At 42.3% G+C, this 20,706-nt stretch overlaps 1 protein-coding gene across 5 annotated transcripts in view; it reads right to left on the bottom strand.

The window, feature by feature from the left end:
• Positions 1-20,706, bottom strand: part of brsk2a (BR serine/threonine kinase 2a) — a 433,387-nt gene that overhangs the window by 54,682 nt on the left and 357,999 nt on the right. For 3 of the 5 annotated variants that reach the window (XM_052465216.1, XM_052465218.1, XM_052465220.1), the window contains exons 9-12: positions 20,457-20,488; positions 4,710-4,874; positions 2,167-2,264; positions 1,600-1,774 (exon numbers count right to left, since the gene is read on the bottom strand). In XM_052465216.1, the coding sequence (XP_052321176.1) occupies positions 1,600-1,774; positions 2,167-2,264; positions 4,710-4,874; positions 20,457-20,488 (470 nt within the window). The remainder of the gene's footprint in view (positions 1-1,599; positions 1,775-2,166; positions 2,265-4,709; positions 4,875-20,456; positions 20,489-20,706) is intronic. The other 2 variants (XM_052465217.1, XM_052465221.1) reach the window with 1 other exon arrangement.

Below are 20,706 nucleotides of genomic sequence, written 5' to 3'. Positions count from 1 at the left end.
GTGTCCCGCATGGTGTCTGCGTGGAAATTGGTGCGCAAAAGTCAGGTCCCAGTATTTTTCCATCCGAATCAGAGAAGAATGCACGCGTCTAGGACTGGCATTTCAATGAAGAGATATATGACCAAACACCTTGAGGATTGATTCAAACAACGTTTTCCATGTTTCAGTCGATATTATGGAGTTAATTCGGAAAAAAGTTCGACGTTTAGGTGACTGAATTTTCGGTTAGTTTCGGTAGCCAAATGCATAGTAACAAAACGGAACGTTGTGTCCTACACAAGCATCTTTCAGGAAAAACTGGACATCTGCTATGTAACTGAGAGTCTCCTCATTGAAACATCTGAAGTTCTTCAAAGGTAAATTATTTTATTTGATCCCTTTGCTGGTTTTTGTGAATGTTGCGTGCTAAATGCTAACGCTAAATGCTACGCTAGCTATCACCACTCTTACACAAATTATTGATTTTCTCTGGTTCTAAAGCATATTTTGAAAATCTGAGACGACAGGATTGTTAAGAAAAGGATAAGCTTGAGGACAGGCATATTTATTTCATTTATTTTGCAATTTTCAGAAATCGCTAATGTTGCGTTATGGTAATGAGCTTGAGGCTGTAGTCACAATCCCGGATCCGGGATGGGGCGGCCTAACTCACAGACATGATTCAAACAGTTTTAGAAACTTCAGAGTGTTTTCTATCCAAATCTATGAATAATATGCATATCTTATATTCTTGGCATGAGTAGCAGGAAGTTGAAATTGGGCACGCTATTTATCCAAAAGTGAAAATTCTGCCCCCTAGAGGTTTTAACCCGATCAAACATCTCTGGAGAGACCTGAAAATAGCTGTGTACCATCCAACCTGACAGAGCTTGAGCTTCCCCTTAATAATGTGCAGGTTTTTCCAATGTAAAATCCACATATGGCATCAGTCAAAAGTTTGGACACACCTACTCAGTCCAGGGTTTTTCTTTATTTTTTACTATTTTCTACACTGTAGAATAATAGTGAATACATCAGAACTACAAAATAACACAAATAGAATCATGTAGTAAGCAAAGTAGTGTTAAACAAATCCAAATATATTTTATATTTGAGATTCTTAAAAATAGCCACCCTTTGCCTTGATGACATACAAACCCATAGACAAACTGATGGATGGACGGACATTGGTCCGTCCATCTGTCAGTTTGCCTATGGGTGTGTGTGCGTGCGTGCACGTATGCATGTTTGTGTACATGTTTGTGTGTCAGACCACAACACTGCCCACTGATAGAACTAGCCCTATTGTCTGCTGTCTTACCACTATCTTGTCAATCTAGAGCATAAAACAAATGGTGAATGGATTGCACTTGTACAATATCCAAAATATTGAAGATTGAAGATGGTAAGAGACTAATGGTGTCTCAATGATGCCATGCAGAGTTGGTGGGTGCTGGTGTGATGGGATATGGAAACATGGTCAAACACATTCAAAGTGTGTGCGCTGTATGTGTGCTGTATGTGTGCTGTATATGTGTGCTTGGTTGTGTGTGTGTGTGTGTGTGTGTGTGTGTGTGTGTGTGTGTGTGTGTGTGTGTGTGTGTGTGTGTGTGTGTGTACCTCTGTTCCTGTGTGTTTGTGTACCTCTGTCCGTGCTGTGTCATGTCGATGGCCCTCCTGGCGGGTACGGGGGAACCTCCGTCTGTGACACTCAGCACCTCCATAGACTTCCTCTCCGGTCTCTTTTTGCCATGGCGGTTCAGCATGGGGGAGTCCACACGCTTCCTGGGGGGGTCTGAGGAGAGGAGGGGGAGTGAGACAGAGAGAGGGGAGAAAGGATATATATACTGTATATAGAGCGAGATAGAGAGAGAGAAGATCACACAATAGCTACAGTGCAGTTTGACAGTCAAGCACATGCGTTAGCGCACACTCAAACCTCTCCCTGGTTACCCAGTCATTCCATGTATTTGATATATTCCAGAGCTAACACACCTCATTTAACTTAAGTAATTATCAAGCCCTTGACTAGTTGAATCAGGTGGGGAGGGCTTCTTCCCATAGTGCTTGATGTAATACATTTCCGTGAGTTAACACCGTCAACTTTTCCGTGAGAAGATTCACCGTCAACATAGATTTTACATTTGCTACTGTCTTGTGATTTTGGGCATGGTCATTTTATTTTACCAATCTCGTTGCGTGGGGGCAGGTTCTGGTCCTCGTGGCTGGGGTACCTCTCCTTACGGTCCAACAGCAGGAAGTAGATCATCTTCTCCTGGTTATCTCTGCAGAGCAGAAGAAAGATGACAAAAGGGGATTGATCTAAGCAAAAAGTGGAGGATTAGGTTGGTTGATACTACATAAAGCAAAACTAATAGTGTATAGCTAATAGCAGCCAATAATCTCAATGGAGCAACTGTCACTCCTTTAAAGACTTCATGCTCCATGACAGCCGAAAACATACGTTTTATCACCTCACTAGACATCGCTAAAATTATAAATAAAGCAAATCATAAAAAAATCATACAATGTGATTTTCTGGATTTTCGTTTTAGATTCCGTCTCTGACAGTTGAAGTGTACCTTTTTATAAAAAATTACAGACCTCTACATGCTTTGTAAGTAGGAAAACCTGCAAAATCGCCAGTGTTTCAAATACTTGTTCTCCCCACTGTATATTTTTTTAAATTCAGCCACTCCAAGCTCATCACGTACAACGTCTTCAATGCACATTGAGTTAATTCATCTGTCAATTTCACACATGTCTTTTTCATACACAATTAGCACGTTGAAACAGCTCCAGCTATGACCATATAACAGTTAAATAAAAATCATCTGAAAATGTAATGATTCTGTGTCATGCCCTGATCTGTTTCACCTGTCCTTGTGATTGTCTCCACCCCCTCCTGGTGTCGCTTATTTTCCCCAGTGTATTTATCCCTGTGTTCCCTGTCTCTCTGTACAAGTTTGTCTTGTATGTTCAAGTCAACCACCATGTTTTTTCCGTGCTCCTGCTTTTCTATTCTATTTTACTAGTCCTCCCGGTTTTGACCTTTGCCTGTTTTTCTGGACTTAATTTCTGCCTGCCATTCTGTACCTCTGGAACTCTGAACTGGTTTTGACCTTTTGCCTGTCCACGATCATTCTCTTGCCTACCCCTTTTGGATTGTTAATAAACATCTTGGACTCTCACCATCTGCCTCCTGCGTCTGCATCTGGGTCTCACCTTGTGCCCTTATATTCTAGACCTGTTCTGACTGACATTTTCATGTACAGAATGCTCTGTGAACGGTGCAACATCAAATGCTGTACACTCTGTGAAAGAGCTCAGTATCCCGTTTCAGATGCCACTCGACGCTCGTAGCTGAGATGGAGTGTGTGAAATCTGACTCCTCATTTGCATAGGAGGTGACAAGTCACATTTTCTGGCCTATCCAGACGAAGGATCGGTTTCCTCTGGCTGTGATATGGCATATGGAAAGGAAGGGTCTGGTGAAATCAGCGATAGATGAAGACCTGAAACTTCAGCTAAAAAAAGAAAAGAAGAATAAATGGAATTAACGCTTCAGACTTTCTTTTGCTTTCAGACCCAGAGGAGGAGAGAGAGAGAGCAGAGAGATGATAAGAATAGTAGAGAGGAGAGAAGGGAAATAAAGAAAGGAAAGAGTAAGGAAAGAGAGGAGAGGACGGAAGGGTGAGAAACGAATGAGAGAGTGCAAATAAGAAAATGGGAGAGAAAGGAAAATGAAGAGGAGAGATAACAGAAAACTGAAGAGCACTTGAATTGTGAAAAAAGGTAACTTTAGGGATGATGCATGGGCCCTTCACAGCGAATCATAACTAAACCTTCAGAGAACCACACTGAAACCTTCAGAGGCCCTTAGGAAGGTCATAGGTAACGCAATCTCAACACACAACCCCTGCCCTAAAGGCATCGCCGCTTTGCTTTATTTGTGACGCTCTAAAATGCTCCAACAGTGAAACAAGCACACAAACACACACACTACACTATCTCTATCACAAATGCTTAAAGGTATTCACATGAGCACAAACACACACTAATTCTCTCTCTATCTCCCACATGCACTCACACACACACAAACCCTGCAGTGCAGAAACAGTGTGACCCAGGAGCTTGTTACGCGGAGGTGTGCAGCAGGTGGTATAAGCACTGCTGCCAAAGTCGTGTGCTAACAGCAAAGTGACGTATGTCTGCTGACATCCAAAGCAACAGGTACAAAGGATTTCATAAGAACTCAAGGCCTCTGGAGCTTAGAGACAATTCCCCTCTCCCCTTTCCCTTTCTCCCTCTCCTCCGCTCACCTTCCACAATGTTCACACCTCCATTCAACAACCTTCCCTCTTTCTCCTCTCGTCTGCCTTCTGTACTCATGTCCTTGAGTCCTTATGGTCCTCTCCTCTCTTCTCCTGTCCCTTCTCTCTTATGTCCCTTCTCATTTTGTACCATCCACCACCCTATCATCTCATCTAATCTTGTCTCCTTCCTTCATCCATCTTTCTCTGATCATCTTTCACCCATTGTTCTCCCACCATATCCTAATTTGTCCTCCCCTCCCTCCCTCCCGTCTCCCACCTCCATCCTTTCTCACTCCCTCTTCCCCATCCCTTCCATCCATCTTTCCTCACTCTCTCCCGCCCCCCTTTGTTCCACCCTCCTTGCTCCCCTTCCTCCCTCCTCACCCCTCCATCCATCCCTCCTTCACTACTCACTCGTCCGAGAGCAGGTCCTTCATCAGTTTGTTCTTGTCTCTGAAGCAGCCCAGAGAATGCATGCTGTCCAGTACATCCGGATCTATGTCGTCTGTAGAGGGCAGGCTCCGTATAGCCACCTTCCTGGGAACAGGCTGCTCTGGTTCGGGTTCATTCTTACCACCTCTGAGGAAACAGCATAGAGGGTATGTTAGTATAGTGGTGTTGCCACTTGGTACGCGGGAGTCCAGAGTGTAATTCCCTGCTCCTTTATGGTTCACCGCATTTGACCAGAGCTGGTCAAAGTGGAGTACTGTGGGGAATACGGTGCCATTTGGGATGCAAAGCAAACACATTTACATCAATAAGTGATTTACCCGAATACAAAGGTCATGTGCAAAATTAAGATGAGGAAATATTGGAGGACTACGGTCGCAAAGTTTCAGTAACTTTCCCAAAATTCCCAGGTTTTCCGGAAATCCCAGTTGGACTACTTCAAGAATCAGATGAGAATCGGGAATCATTTAACCTTTTCACACGTGAGTTTCAAATATCTCTAATGGTCCCCATTTATTAAAACCAGATACAAACATACATATACGAACATCAATTTACAGACGCACACAAACAAAGACTACATCTCATTTGCCCAGATCTGCATGCTCACAACCCCATCCCTATTGCCTGCATTATTGTTTTCCACATGGCCTTAAATTGTACCAATTTGTTTTTCTCAGTCTCCCAGGTCATCCATGCTATTTCAATAATAAATCATTTGTTTTTTCCATTGTGTTAATGATGGTGGATTAAATGATTTCCAAGTTTTTAGTATACATTTTCTCAAGATGAGGGATGAGAAGAGAATCGTCCAGTCCATTGGGTATCTCACTACACCCCCATATGCTATGTCTTGAAATATGCAGACAGACGGATTAAAAGTAAGTTAACATTGTAATACTTCTGACGGCCAACATTCTAGCTCCGCCCACAGGTTTTGGACTTCATAGAATTCCCAGAAGGCATGGGTTATTGAGTCATTGTTAGTTTTACCCTTAAAACATGACCAGAGAATCTTGTTTCTCATGGTCTGAGAGTCCTTGAGGTGCCTTTTGGCAGACTCCTCTTTTATGTTCAAGAATGATAATTTGTTTGTGTACATTGACTCTTGCAAGAGAACCACATCTGCTGACTTTAAGTGTTCGAGAACCATATGTTTTTTTTACCCCATCATGGAGCCCATGCACATTCCATGTGATAAGTTGGATTGAGAATCAAAATTAAGAATCAAAGTTAACTGTTCCATCTATTATTGAAGAACTAAGTAAAACATTTTTAGCAGATATGGCATTTGAGAGCGGTGGGCATTCCTTAGAATGGGATCATTATAGTATAAATTCATAGTTATTGTAAACATTACATATATAGAGTGTGGGAATGTGGGCTGAGCAGACATGTATCAAGATACAAAGAAATGCACAGGAAAACAATATAGAGCAAAGTACATATCTGTACTGCCTTTCGCCTAAAGGTACAAAACTATATACAGTATGTGGATACATACATTGTACATGCATTTGAAGAAAGACCACTTAAGCCACTTAGGTACTGTGGTTGGTTTGTTTTACCTTAAAATTTAAGGTATAGTGGCTAGTGGGGGTGTACTTGGGGTGTAATGGGATGAGTGGAGGCCCCACACACACACCCCAGAAAAGTGTCTGATGTCCTCCCAGTCACTCCATCCCAATTCTAGATTTGTGTAGTTCTGAGTAAAGTCTCTAAAGACCAAAAGCAGTAATAAATTACTGACAACTGGCGTCTGAACCTTCAAAATGCTTAATAAGATGAACCGAGGACACTCAAGGCACAGGGAAGCCTAAATGCATCTCAAACAAAGACACTGAGCCAACTAAGACCATTGGGGATACAACCAACTCTGGCACATTGAAGGCTCTGAATCAACAAACTTTGATGCAGGCAATGGTCAAACAAGCAGTTAAGGAATTCCTGGAGAAACTGCTTTCGGGAGAAATTAAATCACTTAAGGATATGTGTTCTGTGAAAAGTAATTTTGCCACGTATTTATGTCATGTTGGATAAAAACAAGTGGCTGACATAATGGGACAGGACTTGGGACGTGCATCCCTGTTTTGGATCCTCCTGATTTTTGAGAATTTGAGTTCCTACCAGACAAAGCGAGCGGTTGAAGCTGTAGACTTCCCGTCTTGTGGGTGGTTACTATTTTTGTTTATTTTATTGTTAAACCCCAGCTGTCAGAGTTTGTTCAGAAATATGTATAATGGTGCGCAAATATTTTTTCCTGTTTGTATTGAAGTAGGTGTTTTTTAAATGTAATTTCTTGTTTGTTTTTGTCGTACACTTATCCATACATTCTATATGACAAAGGTTTTTAATGAACCGTGAGCTCATCTTAATGTTGTTAAATTCCCATGGTTTAAATTCCGCTATCAAGTGTACCAAATGCTTAGAATATACATCAGATGTAAACATGTATATACAAGAAACCCACCTAAAACATTCTGATGTCTATTGAATCCAAAACAGATACTTTAAATGTGTTGCTCACTCCTTAGCCACTAACAAAATGAAAGGTGTTTTAATATTATTTGATAGAAAACTGTGTTCAGGTTGAGGCTTCTGATAATGATGATACAGGACGTATAACTATGGTGATAAATCACTCTAAGATGTGTTGTGACTTTACTTTCATTAATCTGATGACTATTATTTATTTAATCAACTAACAATGTTTAATTGTTACCCGATTAAATGTAACAATGAACTTATTATGATTTGGGGCACCACAGAAGAGGTTGTTTAACTTCTTCGATAAAGGGGGCAGTCTTTTAATTTTTGGATAAAAAAACGTTCCCGTTTTAAACAAGATATTTTGTCACGAAAAGATGCTCGACTATACATATAATTGACAGCTTTGGAAAGAAAACACTGACGTTTCCAAAACTGCAAAGATATTATCTGTGAGTGCCACAGAACTGATGCTACAGGCGAAACCAAGATGAAATTTCAAACAGGAAATGCCCCAGATTTTGGAGGCGCCGTGTTCCAATGTCTCCTTATATGGCTGTGAATGCGCAAGGAATGAGCCTACACTTTCTGTCGTTTCCCCAAGGTGTCTGCAGCATTGTGACGTATTTGTAGGCATATCATTGGAAGATTGACCATAAGAGACTACATTTACATTACATTTACATTTAAGTCATTTAGCAGACGCTCTTATCCAGAGCGACTTACAAATTGGTGCATACACCTTATGACAACCAGTGGAACAGCCACTTGCATCTAAATCTTGTTGGGGGGGTGAGAAGGGGGGTGAGAAGGATTACTTACCCTTACTTACCCTATCCTAGGTATTCCTTGAAGAGGTGGGGTTTCAGGTGTCTCCGGAAGGTGGTGATTGACTCCGCTGTCCTGGCGTCGTGAGGGAGTTTGTTCCACCATTGGGGGCCAGAGCAGCGAACAGTTTTGACTGGGCTGAGCGGGAACTGTACTTCCTCAGTGGTAGGGAGGCGAGCAGGCCAGAGGTGGATGAACGCAGTGCCCTTGTTTGGGTGTAGGGCCTGATCAGAGCCTGGAGGTACTGAGGTGCCGTTCCCCTCACAGCTCCGTAGGCGAGCACCATGGTCTTGTAGCGGATGCGAGCTTCAACTGGAAGCCAGTGGAGAGAGCGGAGGAGCGGGGTGACGTGAGAGAACTTGGGAAGGTTGAACACCAGACGGGCTGCGGCGTTCTGGATGAGTTGTAGGGGTTTAATGGCACAGGCAGGGAGCCCAGCCAACAGCGAGTTGCAGTAATCAAGACGGGAGATGACAAGTGCCTGGATTAGGACCTGCGCCGCTTCCTGTGTGAGGCAGGGTCGTACTCTGCGGATGTTGTAGAGCATGAACCTACAGGAACGGGACACCGCCTTGATGTTAGTTGAGAACGTCAGGGTGTTGTCCAGGATCACGCCAAGGTTCTTAGCGCTCTGGGAGGAGGACACAATGGAGTTGTCAACCGTGATGGCGAGATCATGGAACGGGCAGTCCTTCCCCGGGAGGAAGAGGAGCTCCGTCTTGCTGAGGTTCAGCTTGAGGTGGTGATCCGTCATCCACACTGATATGTCTGCCAGACATGCAGAGATGCGATTCGCCACCTGGTCATCAGAAGGGGGAAAGGAGAAGATTAATTGTGTGTCGTCTGCATAGCAATGATAGGAGAGACCATGTGAGGTTATGACAGAGCCAAGTGACTTGGTGTATAGCGAGAATAAGAGAGGGCCTAGAACAGAGCCCTGGGGGACACCAGTGGTGAGAGCGCGTGGTGAGGAGACAGATTCTCGCCACGCCACCTGGTAGGAGCGACCTGTCAGGTAGGACGCAATCCAAGCGTGGGCCGCGCCGGAGATGCCCAACTCGGAGAGGGTGGAGAGGAGGATCTGATGGTTCACAGTATCGAAGGCAGCCGATAGGTCTAGAAGGATGAGAGCAGAGGAGAGAGAGTTAGCTTTAGCAGTGCGGAGCGCCTCCGTGATACAGAGAAGAGCAGTCTCAGTTGAATGACTAGTCTTGAAACCTGACTGATTTGGATCAAGAAGGTCATTCTGAGAGAGATAGCGGTAGAGCTGGCCAAGGACGGCACGCTCAAGAGTTTTGGAGAGAAAAGAAAGAAGGGATACTGGTCTGTAGTTGTTGACATCGGAGGGATCGAGTGTAGGTTTTTTCAGAAGGGGTGCAACTCTCGCTCTCTTGAAGACGGGAGGGACGTAGCCAGCGGTCAGGGATGAGTTGATGAGCGAGGTGAGGTAAGGGAGAAGGTCTCCGGAAATGGTCTGGAGAAGAGAGGAGGGGATAGGGTCAAGCGGGCAGGTTGTTGGGCGGCCGGCCGTCACAAGACGCGAGATTTCATCTGGAGAGAGAGGGGAGAAAGAGGTCAGAGCATAGGGTAGGGCAGTGTGGGCAGAACCAGCAGTGTCGTTTGACTTAGCAAACGAGGATCGGATGTCATCGACCTTCTTTTCAGACTACATTTACCAGGTGCTCGCTTGGTGTCCTCCGTTGCAATTATTGCGTAATCTCCAGCTGCGTACATTTTTCCATTTGGTTCAGAGGAGAAACCAAACTGCCACGAATTATTTATCATCGAATAGATATGTGAAAAACACCTTGAGGTTTGATTCTAAACAACGTTTGCCATGTTTCTGTCAATATTATGGAGTTAATTTTGAAAAAAGTTTGGCGCTGTAATGACTGAATTTTCATTTTTTTTTCTTAGCCAAACGTGATGAACAAAATGGAGCGATTTCTCCTACACAAATCATCTTTTTGGAAAAACTGAACATTTGCTATCTAACTGAGAGTCTCCTCATTGAAAACATCCGAAGTTCTTCAAAGGTAAATTATTTTATTTTGAATGCTTTTCTTGTTTTTGTGAAAATGTTGCCTGCTGAATGCTAGGCTTAATGCTATGCTAGCTATCAATACTCTTACACAAATGCTTGTGTAGCTATGGTTGAAAAGCATATTTTGAAAATCTGAGATGACAGTGTTGTTAACAAAAGGCTAAGCTTGTGAGCCAATACATTTATTTCATTTAATTTGCGATCTTCATTAATAGTTAACGTTGCGTTATGCTAATGAGCTTGAGGCTATGATTACGCTCCCGGATACGGGATTGCTCGACGCAAGAAGTTAAAGAGCTACCATCTCCCGAATTAAACTCTATAAGTTATATCTATTTCATCATTAAACAGTCATCTTCTCATCATTCTGAACAGTCATAACCGTATCACCTGCAAAAACCCCAGCCTTACTCATGACTCAGTATACACAAATTGGTTTAATTATTTATTTACTAGCTAACTAAATAATAACAGGATAACATACCTATCCCTATTTTTTGACACAACTTTCAGTAAAGTTGAAATTATTTTTATAGTTTAAAATACAGATACAGCCACATCCCCTCAGTCGCTTTGTGAGGTGTCAAAATTGTTTTTGAGGGGAAACTGTACCTTGTTTGCCTCACATCTTAATTCAACTCACACTATAAAAGTAGTAGACCTGGAAAAACAGATTGTGCTTGTTGAAAATGAGCATCAACAAACATTAATATCACATGACCAGGCAGAAATTAATGATAAGTTTAGGGATTTTTATTCCCAAATAATTTCCAATTTGTAAGTCGCTCTGGATAAGAGCGTCTGCTAAATGACTTAAATGTAAATGTAAATGTAAATATATACGTCAGAGGCGGACCCTGAACATAGTAAGATGACACACATTGGACCTTCCCAAACTCTACAGAGAGAAATCTGGATTCCTTGACTCCCCACTTCCTCTTGAAGAACTCAAGAATATATTAACATCTATGAAAAGAGACAAATCACCATGACTTGATGATTTCCCTCCTGAGCTGTTTCTTGAAATATGGGATATTGTGGGGCCACTAATTCTTGGTTCTAGCAATCATGCATTAAAACATGGAGAATTCCATAGAGACCAAAACACTAATTGAATATAGTTTTGTTAAAAAAGGGCAAATCTCCCCTAGACTGTAAAAGCTATAGGCCCTTAAAACATTAATACAACAGAACTCAATCTGTTTGCAAAGATACTTGTCATCAGATTGGAACTGCTTGTACGAAATCTAACTAGCGATGATTAAACTGGGTTTATAAAGGGTAGTTTAATTTAATTTCACCTTTTAGTTTGGATGCAGAAAAATCCTTTGATCGGCTAGAATGGAACTATTTATGGTGTGTTTCGGAGTTCTTTGGTTTTGGTAAAGGATTTATCTCCATGTTACAAACATTGTATTCTGCATCCCAAGCAGTTGTCTAGACAGGAAAAATTATATCTAAGACAACGTTCCACAAAACAAGGATGTCCATTATCACCAATGCTCTTTGCCCTGTCTTTGGAGCCCCTTGCCCAAGTGATTAGATTGAACCCACTTATTTCACCCATCAATATTAAAAGGTACTCTGCATAAATTGTCACTCTATGCCTATGCCGATGACGTATTTCTCAGATCTCAATTTACCTTCCACAGATTCTGAAATGATTTACTCTGTTCGGTTCATTTTCTGGATATAAATAAACAGGGAAATCTATACTGGTGCCCCTTAACAACCCTGCAAAATTACTTACTTTGCGTACTGCATTCGGGGCGGCAGCGTAGCCTAGTGGTTAGAGCGTTGGACTAGTAACCGGAAGGTTGCGAGTTGAAACCCCCGAGCTGACAAGGTACAAATCTGTCGTTCTGCCCCTGAACAGGCAGTTAACCCACTGTTCCCAGGCCATCATTGAAAATAAGAATTTGTTCTTAACTGACTTGCCTGGTTAAATAAAGGTAAAATAAAATTAACTTAAGGGGGCTGAATATTTTTGCACGCCCATTTTTTCAGTTTTTGATTTGTTAAAAAAGTTTGAAATATCCAATAAATGTCGTTCCACTTCATGATTGTGTCCCACTTGTTGTTGATTCTTCACAAAAAAATATCTTTATGTTTGAAGTCTGAAATGTGGCAAAGGGTCGCAAAGTTCAAGGGGGCCGAATACTTTCACAAGGCACTGTAGTTGTATTGTATATTAGTGTTAGTCATGTCAGCTAATACTTGGAATGTAATCCTGCCTTGTATATTTTGTGTAATATGAAATAAAATAAAATGTTGATCGCAAAAATAATAAAGAAACTGTCACAGGGAAGCTCATCTGTGTGCTCGTCGTCCTCACCAGTCACTCCTGACTGCAGTTTGGCGTTGTAACTGACTTCAGTGGGCAAATGCTCTCCTTTTATGGCCACTGGCATAGAAGGTGATAGACTACATATTTGTGTGCTCTTCACGGATGAATCGCGGTTTCAACTGTACCAGGCAGATGGCCGACAGCGTATGGCGTCGGGTGGGCGAGCGGTTTGCTGATGTTAAGGGGTGGGCGAGCGGTTTGCTGATGTTAACATTGTGAAGAGTGTCCCATGGTTGCGGGGTTTTATGGTATGGGAAGGCATAAGCTACGGACAAACGAACAAAACTGCATTTCATAGATGGTCATTTGAATGCACAGAGATACCGCGACGAGATCCTGAGGCCCATTGTCGTGCCATTCATTCTCCCCCATCACCTTGTGTTTCAATGCACGGCCCATGTCACAAGGATCTGTACACAATTCCTGGAAGCTGAAAATGTCCCAGTTATTCCATGGCCTGCATACTAACCAGACATGTCACCCATTGAGCATGTTTGGGATGCTCTGGATTGACGTGTATGACAGCGTTTTCCAGTTCCCGCTAATATCCAGCAACTTCGCACAGCCACAGTCAACAGACTGATCAACTCTATGTGAAGGAGATGTGTCGCGTTGCCTGAGGCAAATGGTGGTCCCACCAGATACTGAGGCCTCTACCACGCCTCTTTTAAAGGTATCTGTGACCAACAGATGCATATCCGTATTCCCAGTCATGTGAAATCCATAGATTAGGACCTAACAAATTTCTTACAAATGACTGATTTCCTTATATGAACTGTAAGTCAGTCAAATTGTTGCATTTATATATATTTTTTCAGTGTATTTGGGGACAATAGAATCTAGATTGTATTGGGAGAAGGGGTAAATAATATTGTCTCAACTGTATGTAGCCTTGTATGCTTTTTTCCACTTCTTCCTCTCCTGAGGGCATTGGGCTCTCTTTCAACTGGAAACGTTTCCTGAAGCCTGTTCAGGGCTTCATCCACGCTTGTGAACTCCATCCTCTGTGTTCCCTTCCATACCCATAGCACTGCAGGGAATCGGAGTTGAGACCTCAAGTGACTGCCTGATCAGAATGAAATTCTTACGTTTTTTCCTCAGTTTAGCAGACAGATCCTGGACAACTCAAATTGCCTGGCCATGAATTTTAATCTCCTTTCCCACAGTGCCTTCAGAATATTGACTTTGGTCTGATAGTTCCACAGCTTGAAGATTACCATGCGAGGGTACAGTACTTAATGTTCTTCTGCTTCACACCGGTCCGATGGCATTGCTCCAGATCCTCAAGTTATACATCCACGCAAAGCTCCTCCGATATCAACTTGATCATGTAGCTGGAAAGGTCTCATTTTCCTTGTCTTCCAGTAGGGACCATATTCTCATATTGTTTTGTCTCATTTGTCTCATTCATTTTTATATCATCCATACATTTGGCTAAAGGACTCTATTAGGACATTTGTCTAATGTGCCCTGCCTAGGGCAATCCAACTTAAATGGTGTGTTGCTTAGGTCCAGGCACCTCACTCTCATAAGGTACGTTTTTTTCCGTTATTCATATCACAAACTTTTACCAGTTGAACGTAAACTCAAATATAATACTTGTTTGTATTACAACTTTTATTAAATATTGTATTAAAACATGCAAACGAGCCACTATTCCATTAAATATGTGCATATTTGCATATTGTGCAAATATATTTTTCTGGAGACTGGATGCCTACATTTTTGAGTTTCAATTTGTTAAGACACTCCAGGACCGGACTTGTCCAGCGCAGATTATGGATTAATACTTAAATACTAAACTAAAATACTAAAGACATGCACGTAAAATGCATTGTTTGAGCATTTTTTCAAAGAAAATGTTATCTGGAATAAAAGATTATAACATATCAACAATCCCCTGTGGGTAAGTCTGGAGAAAATATCTAAGGATAACCACACAATATTTGCTGAATGCAGATGCTTCTGAAGCTGAGAAAAATGAGTTGGCGTTGTGTCACGACTTCCGCCGAAGTCGGTCCCTCTCCTTGTTCGGGCGGCGTTCGGCGGTCGACGTCACCGGCTTTCTAGCTACCGTCGATCCATTTTTCATTTTCCATTTGTTCTGTCTTTGTCTTTCACACCTGGCTTCACTCAACCAATTACTTGTTTATTATTTAACCCTCTGTTCCCCATGTTTGGTTTGTGAGTGATTGTTCTTTGTTCTTTGTTCCTCGTTATGTTGCTGTGTATTTTTTGTATTTAGAGTAAAATACGTTGATTACTCAATTCTGTTGTCCTGCGCCTGACTCTCTACACCAGCTACACACACAGGACCATTACAGTGTGGGACTGTTGGGAAATGGCAATTAAAGACAAGTACACTGAATTCATAGTGCCAAACGCCTAATTAGACCCAATCACCATCTCTTTAAAATACATTACTAAATATAGTCCAGTTTGTAACACTCTTTTACATTATGCACAATTGAATGCAGTGAGCTTTAAAAAGATTGATGAATGTCCATTTTAAAGTGGTTAAAATTCACAAAAATGTTAATGACTAGTGTGATAAAATGAAGAAAATGTACTTTTTGAAAATAATGGACCAAAACACCAACAAATATTATAATTGATAGGTAGATGCAAAAAAATGTAATTTCAGCCTGTTGTGCGTGTCCTTAAGGCATTAATACTAATTGTTGATTACTTATAAGGTCATAAGGCCCAGAGGCATCAGCTTAGGGAGGCCTACAGGGCTGACCTGGAGACCTCTGGGGAAGCAGCTAGGGAAGCAGAAGCTGTAACAGTTATAGGGTCTCAGGAACCCACGCTAGCAGACCAAAGATTGGTATTAACTCAGGCCCGACACTAGAGATTCTAGTATAAGTCCTCATTACATCCACCATTGCATGTGTGTGCTTACGAAAGTAGTAAGAGCACATGCCACGGACAATGAAACCAAGGATCATGGTAGCATTCAAAATACTGTCAGGCATTGTCCATGAGCGGGACTGATTATCAGGCCGTCATTAAGAAGAATAAGATCAACGACCATCTGTCCCTCAAAGAATTTGGTCTTGAGCAGTAGGTTCAAGAGTGCGCTTCGCATCGCTTCGCAATTTCAATCTCTGTGTCCAGCCTATCCCTGGGGAGCTGGTACAGCGCTAGGTCTTCTATGTGGACAATTAGTCCCTCTGGCTCATTAACAAAGACTGTCTAGTTTGGAATGGCATACTCATTATGTAATTGTAACAACATACAGGAACTCAAGTATTTTTGTCCACCTGACCTAGAATTCCTCACAATCAAATGTATTATCTCCCAAGAGAATTCTCTTTACTTATTGTCACAGCCGTGTATATCCATCCTCAAGCTGATACCACGACGGCCCTCAAGGAACTTCACTGGACAATTTGAAAACTGGAATCCATAGATCCTGAGGCTGCATTTATTGTAGCTGGGGATTTTAACAAAGCAAATTTGAGAACAAGGCTACCTAAATTTTATCAGCACATCGACTGTAACACTCGCGCTCGAAAAAAACTGGACCACAGTTACTCTAACTTCCGCAATGCATATAAGGCCCTCCCCGCCCTTCTTTCTGCAAATCTGACCATTAGTCCATTTTGCTCCTCCCTTCCTATAGGCAGAAACTCAAACAAGAAGTTCTCGGACTAAGGACTATTCTGGTCTGACCAATCGGAATCCACGCTTCAAGATTGTTTTGATCACAAAGACTGGGATATGTTCCGGGTAGCCTCAGAGAATAATATTGATGTTTCCTCTGATTCGGTGAGTGAGTTTATAAGGAAGTGTATAGGAAATGTTGTACCCACTGTGACTATTAAAACCTACCCTAACCAGAAATAGTGGACAGATGGCGGCATTCGCGCAAAACTGAAAGTGAAAACCACTGAATTTAACCATGGAAAGGTGACTGGGAATATGGCCGAATACAAACAGTGTAGTTATTCTCTCTGCAAGGCAATCAAACAAGTGAAATGCCAGTAAAGAGACAAAGTGGATTCGCAATTCAACGGCTCAGACACAAGACATGTGGAAGGATCTACAGACAGTCACAGACTACAAAAGAAAAACCAGCCACGTCAAGGACACCGACGTCTTGCTTCCAGACAAACTAAACACCTTCTTTGCCCGCTTTGAGGATAATACAGTGCCACCGACACGGCCCGCTAAAAAGGACTGTGGGCTCTCCTTCTCCAAGGCCAAAGTGAGTAAGACATGTAAATGTGTTAACCCTCGCAATGCTGCCGGCCCAAACGCCAGCATAGCCGCATCCTCAGAGCATGTGCAGACCAGCTAGCTGGTGTGTTAATGGATATATTCAATCTCTCCCTATCCCAGTCTGCTGTCCCCACATGCTTCAAGATGGCCACCATTGTTCCTGTACTCAAGAATGCAAAGGTAATTGAACTTCTGTCATCATGAAGAACATTCAGAGACAAGTCAAGGATCATATCACCTCCACCTTACATATCACTCTAGACCCACTTCAATTTGCTTACTGCCCCAATAGGTCCACAGACGACGCAATCACCATCACACTGCCCTATCCCATCTGGACAAGAATAATTCCTATGCAAGAATGATGTTCATTGACTAAAGGTCAGCATTCAACATCATAGTACCCTCGAAGCTCATCATTGAACTTGAGGCCCTGGGTCTCAACCATGTCCTGCGCAATTGGGTCCTGGACTTCCCTCCCGTACACCCTGTTCACCCATGACTGTGTGGCCATGCACACCTTCAACTCAATCAAGTTTGCAGACAACACAACAGTATTAGACTTCATTGCCAAAAATGACGAGACAGGTGAGGGCTCTCGGAGTTGGTGTCAGGAAAATAACCTCTCATCAACACAAAGGAGATGATTATGGACTTCAGGAAACAGCAGAGTGAGCACCCCCCTATCCAAATTGACGGTACAGCAGTGGAGAAGGTGGAAGGTTTTAAGTTCCTCGGCATACACATCACTGACAAACTGAAATGGTCCACCCACACAGACAGTGTGGTGAAGAACCTCAGGAGGCTGAAGAAAGAAATTTGTCTTGTCATCTAAAACCCTCACAAACCTTTACAGATGCACAATTGAGAGCATCCTGTCGGGCTGTATCACCGCCTGGCACAGCAACTCCTCCGCCCACAACCGTAAGGCTCTCCAGAGGGTAGTGAGGTCTGCACAACACATCACCGGGGGCAAACTACCTGCCCTCCAGGACACCTACACCTACTTAGTCGATGTTACAGGAAGGCCAAAAAGATCATCAAGGACAACAACCACCCGAGCCACTGCCTGTTCACCCCGTTATACCATCCAGAAGGTGAGGTCAATACAGGTGCATCAAAGCTGGGACCGAGAGACTGAAAAACTATTTCTATCTCAAGGCCATCAGACTGTTAAATAGCCAACACTAGCACAGAGAGGCTGCTGCCTACATAAATACTTGAAATCATTGGCCACTTGAATAAATGGAACACTAGTCACTTTAATAATGCCACTTTAATAAAGTTTACATATCTTGCATTACTCATCTCATATGTATATACTCTATTCTATAATATCTATTGCATCTTAGCCTATGCCGCTCTGTCATTGCTCATCCATATTCCATTCCTTTACTTAGATCTGTGTGTATTAGGTATTTGTTGTGAAATTGTTAGATATTACTTTTTAGATATCGCTGCACTGTCGGAACTAGAAGCACAAGCATTTCACTACACTCGCAATAACCTCTGCTAACCGTGTGTATGTGACCAATACCATTTGATTTGATTTGAGCATTCGTGTGACGCAGCATGACAACGTTAACGCGATTGGTCAACTGTCTGCTGGGTGGTGCGTTATACGTTCCTTCATTCAGTGGATTCCTATCTCCTTTCCATAACATCTCTGGCAACTGCACCATGCAATGCACCCTGGACTGAAGAGGCAGACAAATATGAAAAATGTGCTAGACCCTCCTTTAAATAAAACATTTCTCGAGGTAGGAATATTGCAAAAATATGGTCCATGGCTCAAACGAAAAAATACACCCTCCCGTTAAGGCATATGCCGGTATTGAAATCTGACATGTATGATAGATGTTTTCGCTATCTAAAAGTCATCCTATTAACTTCCAGTGTAGTGAGAGCGACTAACACAGTGCCACGTCATACTGGACGGATTTCTGCCTGCTTGAACACCAATAACTCAGATACACATGAAAACATGAAATGACCCAGGAAATAGATAGAACATCACGCAGAGATGCACACAAACAATATAACATTCAAAAAGGGTGAACCTTTAACTGCTTGTCCGGTCCAATCAGTCCCAGCCCAACTCAAGTGTGCGCTGGGGGGAATGTGTTTGCGGTACACGTTCTCAGCGTCTAGGCGGATGTACACTCTCTGGTTCGCAGGGAAGATATCCACTGGGGATCCGCTTGTTAGTACATATGGTTGTTTGGATTCGACAAGGACACAGAGTGCAAGGATCAGCCAAAGGAATCCCATCCTAATCTGGATTGAATTCCAGGGATAAAATACACTCTTGCGTTTTAAGGGTTCTCTTTTGTTAGGGTGCTCACCATGCTCAAAGGGATATTCAATGTCTGCTTTTTATAGGTGCCCTTCTTTGCGGCAGGTAGCCCAGTGGTTAGAGCGTTGGACCAGTAACTGAAAGGTTGCTGGATCAAATCCCCGAGGTTGACAAGGTAAAAATCTGTCGTTCTACCCCTGAACAATGCAGTTAACCCACTGTTCACCGGTAGGCTGTCATTGTAAGTTTGTTCTTAACTGACTTGCCTAGTTAAAAAAAAAACACAAAATAAAAATTGTGTGACATTGGACCATACGTCATGTGACTTGTTAAGCAAATTTTGACTCCTGAACTTATTTAGGCTTGCAATAACAACGTGGTTGAATACTCATTGACTCAAGACATTTCATATTTTCATTTGTTATTCATTTTTGAACATTTCGACAAACATAATTCCACTTTGACATTATCGGATATTGTGTGTCGGCCAGTGACACAAAATCTCAGTTGAATCCATTTTAAATTCAGGCTGTAGCACAACAAAACGTGGAAGAAGTCAATGGGTGTGAACACGTTCTGAAGGCTCTGTATGTTGTTAGAATTTTGATATCACAAACAGAATTAGCGTCATTTTTGGAAACAAACATTTCCGCCACACCCCTCATTCACCGCCAGTCATTAACTTTCATTTATCTTCCTACAGAGTCACATTCAGGTAAGACATTTTGATTCCTATATGGTATCAGAAACAGCAAATTCTGAGGTTTCCAAAACACTTACCTTCATCAAGTAACTCTCGAAATTAAAGAAATTAATTATATTTAAAAACTTTTTCCAAGATGAACCGCTGTTCCATGCCCTCCACATGTGAGGCAGCAGATTGTCTACAGTAACATAAACGTATAAAAATGCCATTGTGTTCTATGATATTTTTTTTTTACACAAGACCTTTAGAAACACAAGCAAAATATTATTTTTCTGATCGCATAAATGAAACGTATATATTAGACTGTTCCAATGTTGCAGTCAAAGTGACTGTTCATTGCCTCAAAGTGGGGTCCCCTTGAGGCCCGGTTTCTCTCTCTCTCTCTCTCTCTCTCTCTCTCTCTCTCTCTCTCTCTCTCTCTCTCTCTCTCTCTCTCTCTCTCTCTCTCTCTCTCTCTCTCTCTCTCTCTCTCTCTCCCTCCGAAGTTAGTAGATGTGTTGGATCTCTGTCCTTGCTGCTGATATGGCGAGGCCATTCATCAGAAAAGACGCACACACACGCGCAAAAACAAACTTTTCTCTAATGCGCGCTTCCCGCTCCCTTGCTTCCTCCTCTTAACCCAGACCAACTGAGACATCCCTCCCTCCCATCACCATCGTCTCCCCACCTTTGACTACTTTTATCCAATTTATCCTAACTCTTCCTTTGTCCCTTTGAAATCCCGAATCACAGAGAGAACATTAGGATGAAAAGAAAGAAAAGAAAAGTACACTCACATGTACCAGTTGTGCTTCTGAATATGTTCTAACTGTAGGAGAGAAAGAAAGGAGAAATGTAAACACACAAGCCATTTACACATACACAAGCCATTTACACATACACAAGTCTGGTCATTTTCATCCGGGCACCCAGTAGCAAAATGCTTTAAAACGTTTTGGAAAAATAAAATGTGCATTTCTTATTGGACAAGTAGCTCCCTGTTTCAGACTGTTGCCTAAAAAAACACTACCCATTTCATGAGTAATC

This window comes from Oncorhynchus keta, chromosome 17 (assembly GCF_023373465.1).
Source record: "Oncorhynchus keta strain PuntledgeMale-10-30-2019 chromosome 17, Oket_V2, whole genome shotgun sequence".
Taxonomy (NCBI): domain Eukaryota; kingdom Metazoa; phylum Chordata; class Actinopteri; order Salmoniformes; family Salmonidae; genus Oncorhynchus; species Oncorhynchus keta.
Note: the sequence above shows the minus strand (reverse complement) of the source record. Positions and strands in the feature narration are given on the sequence as shown.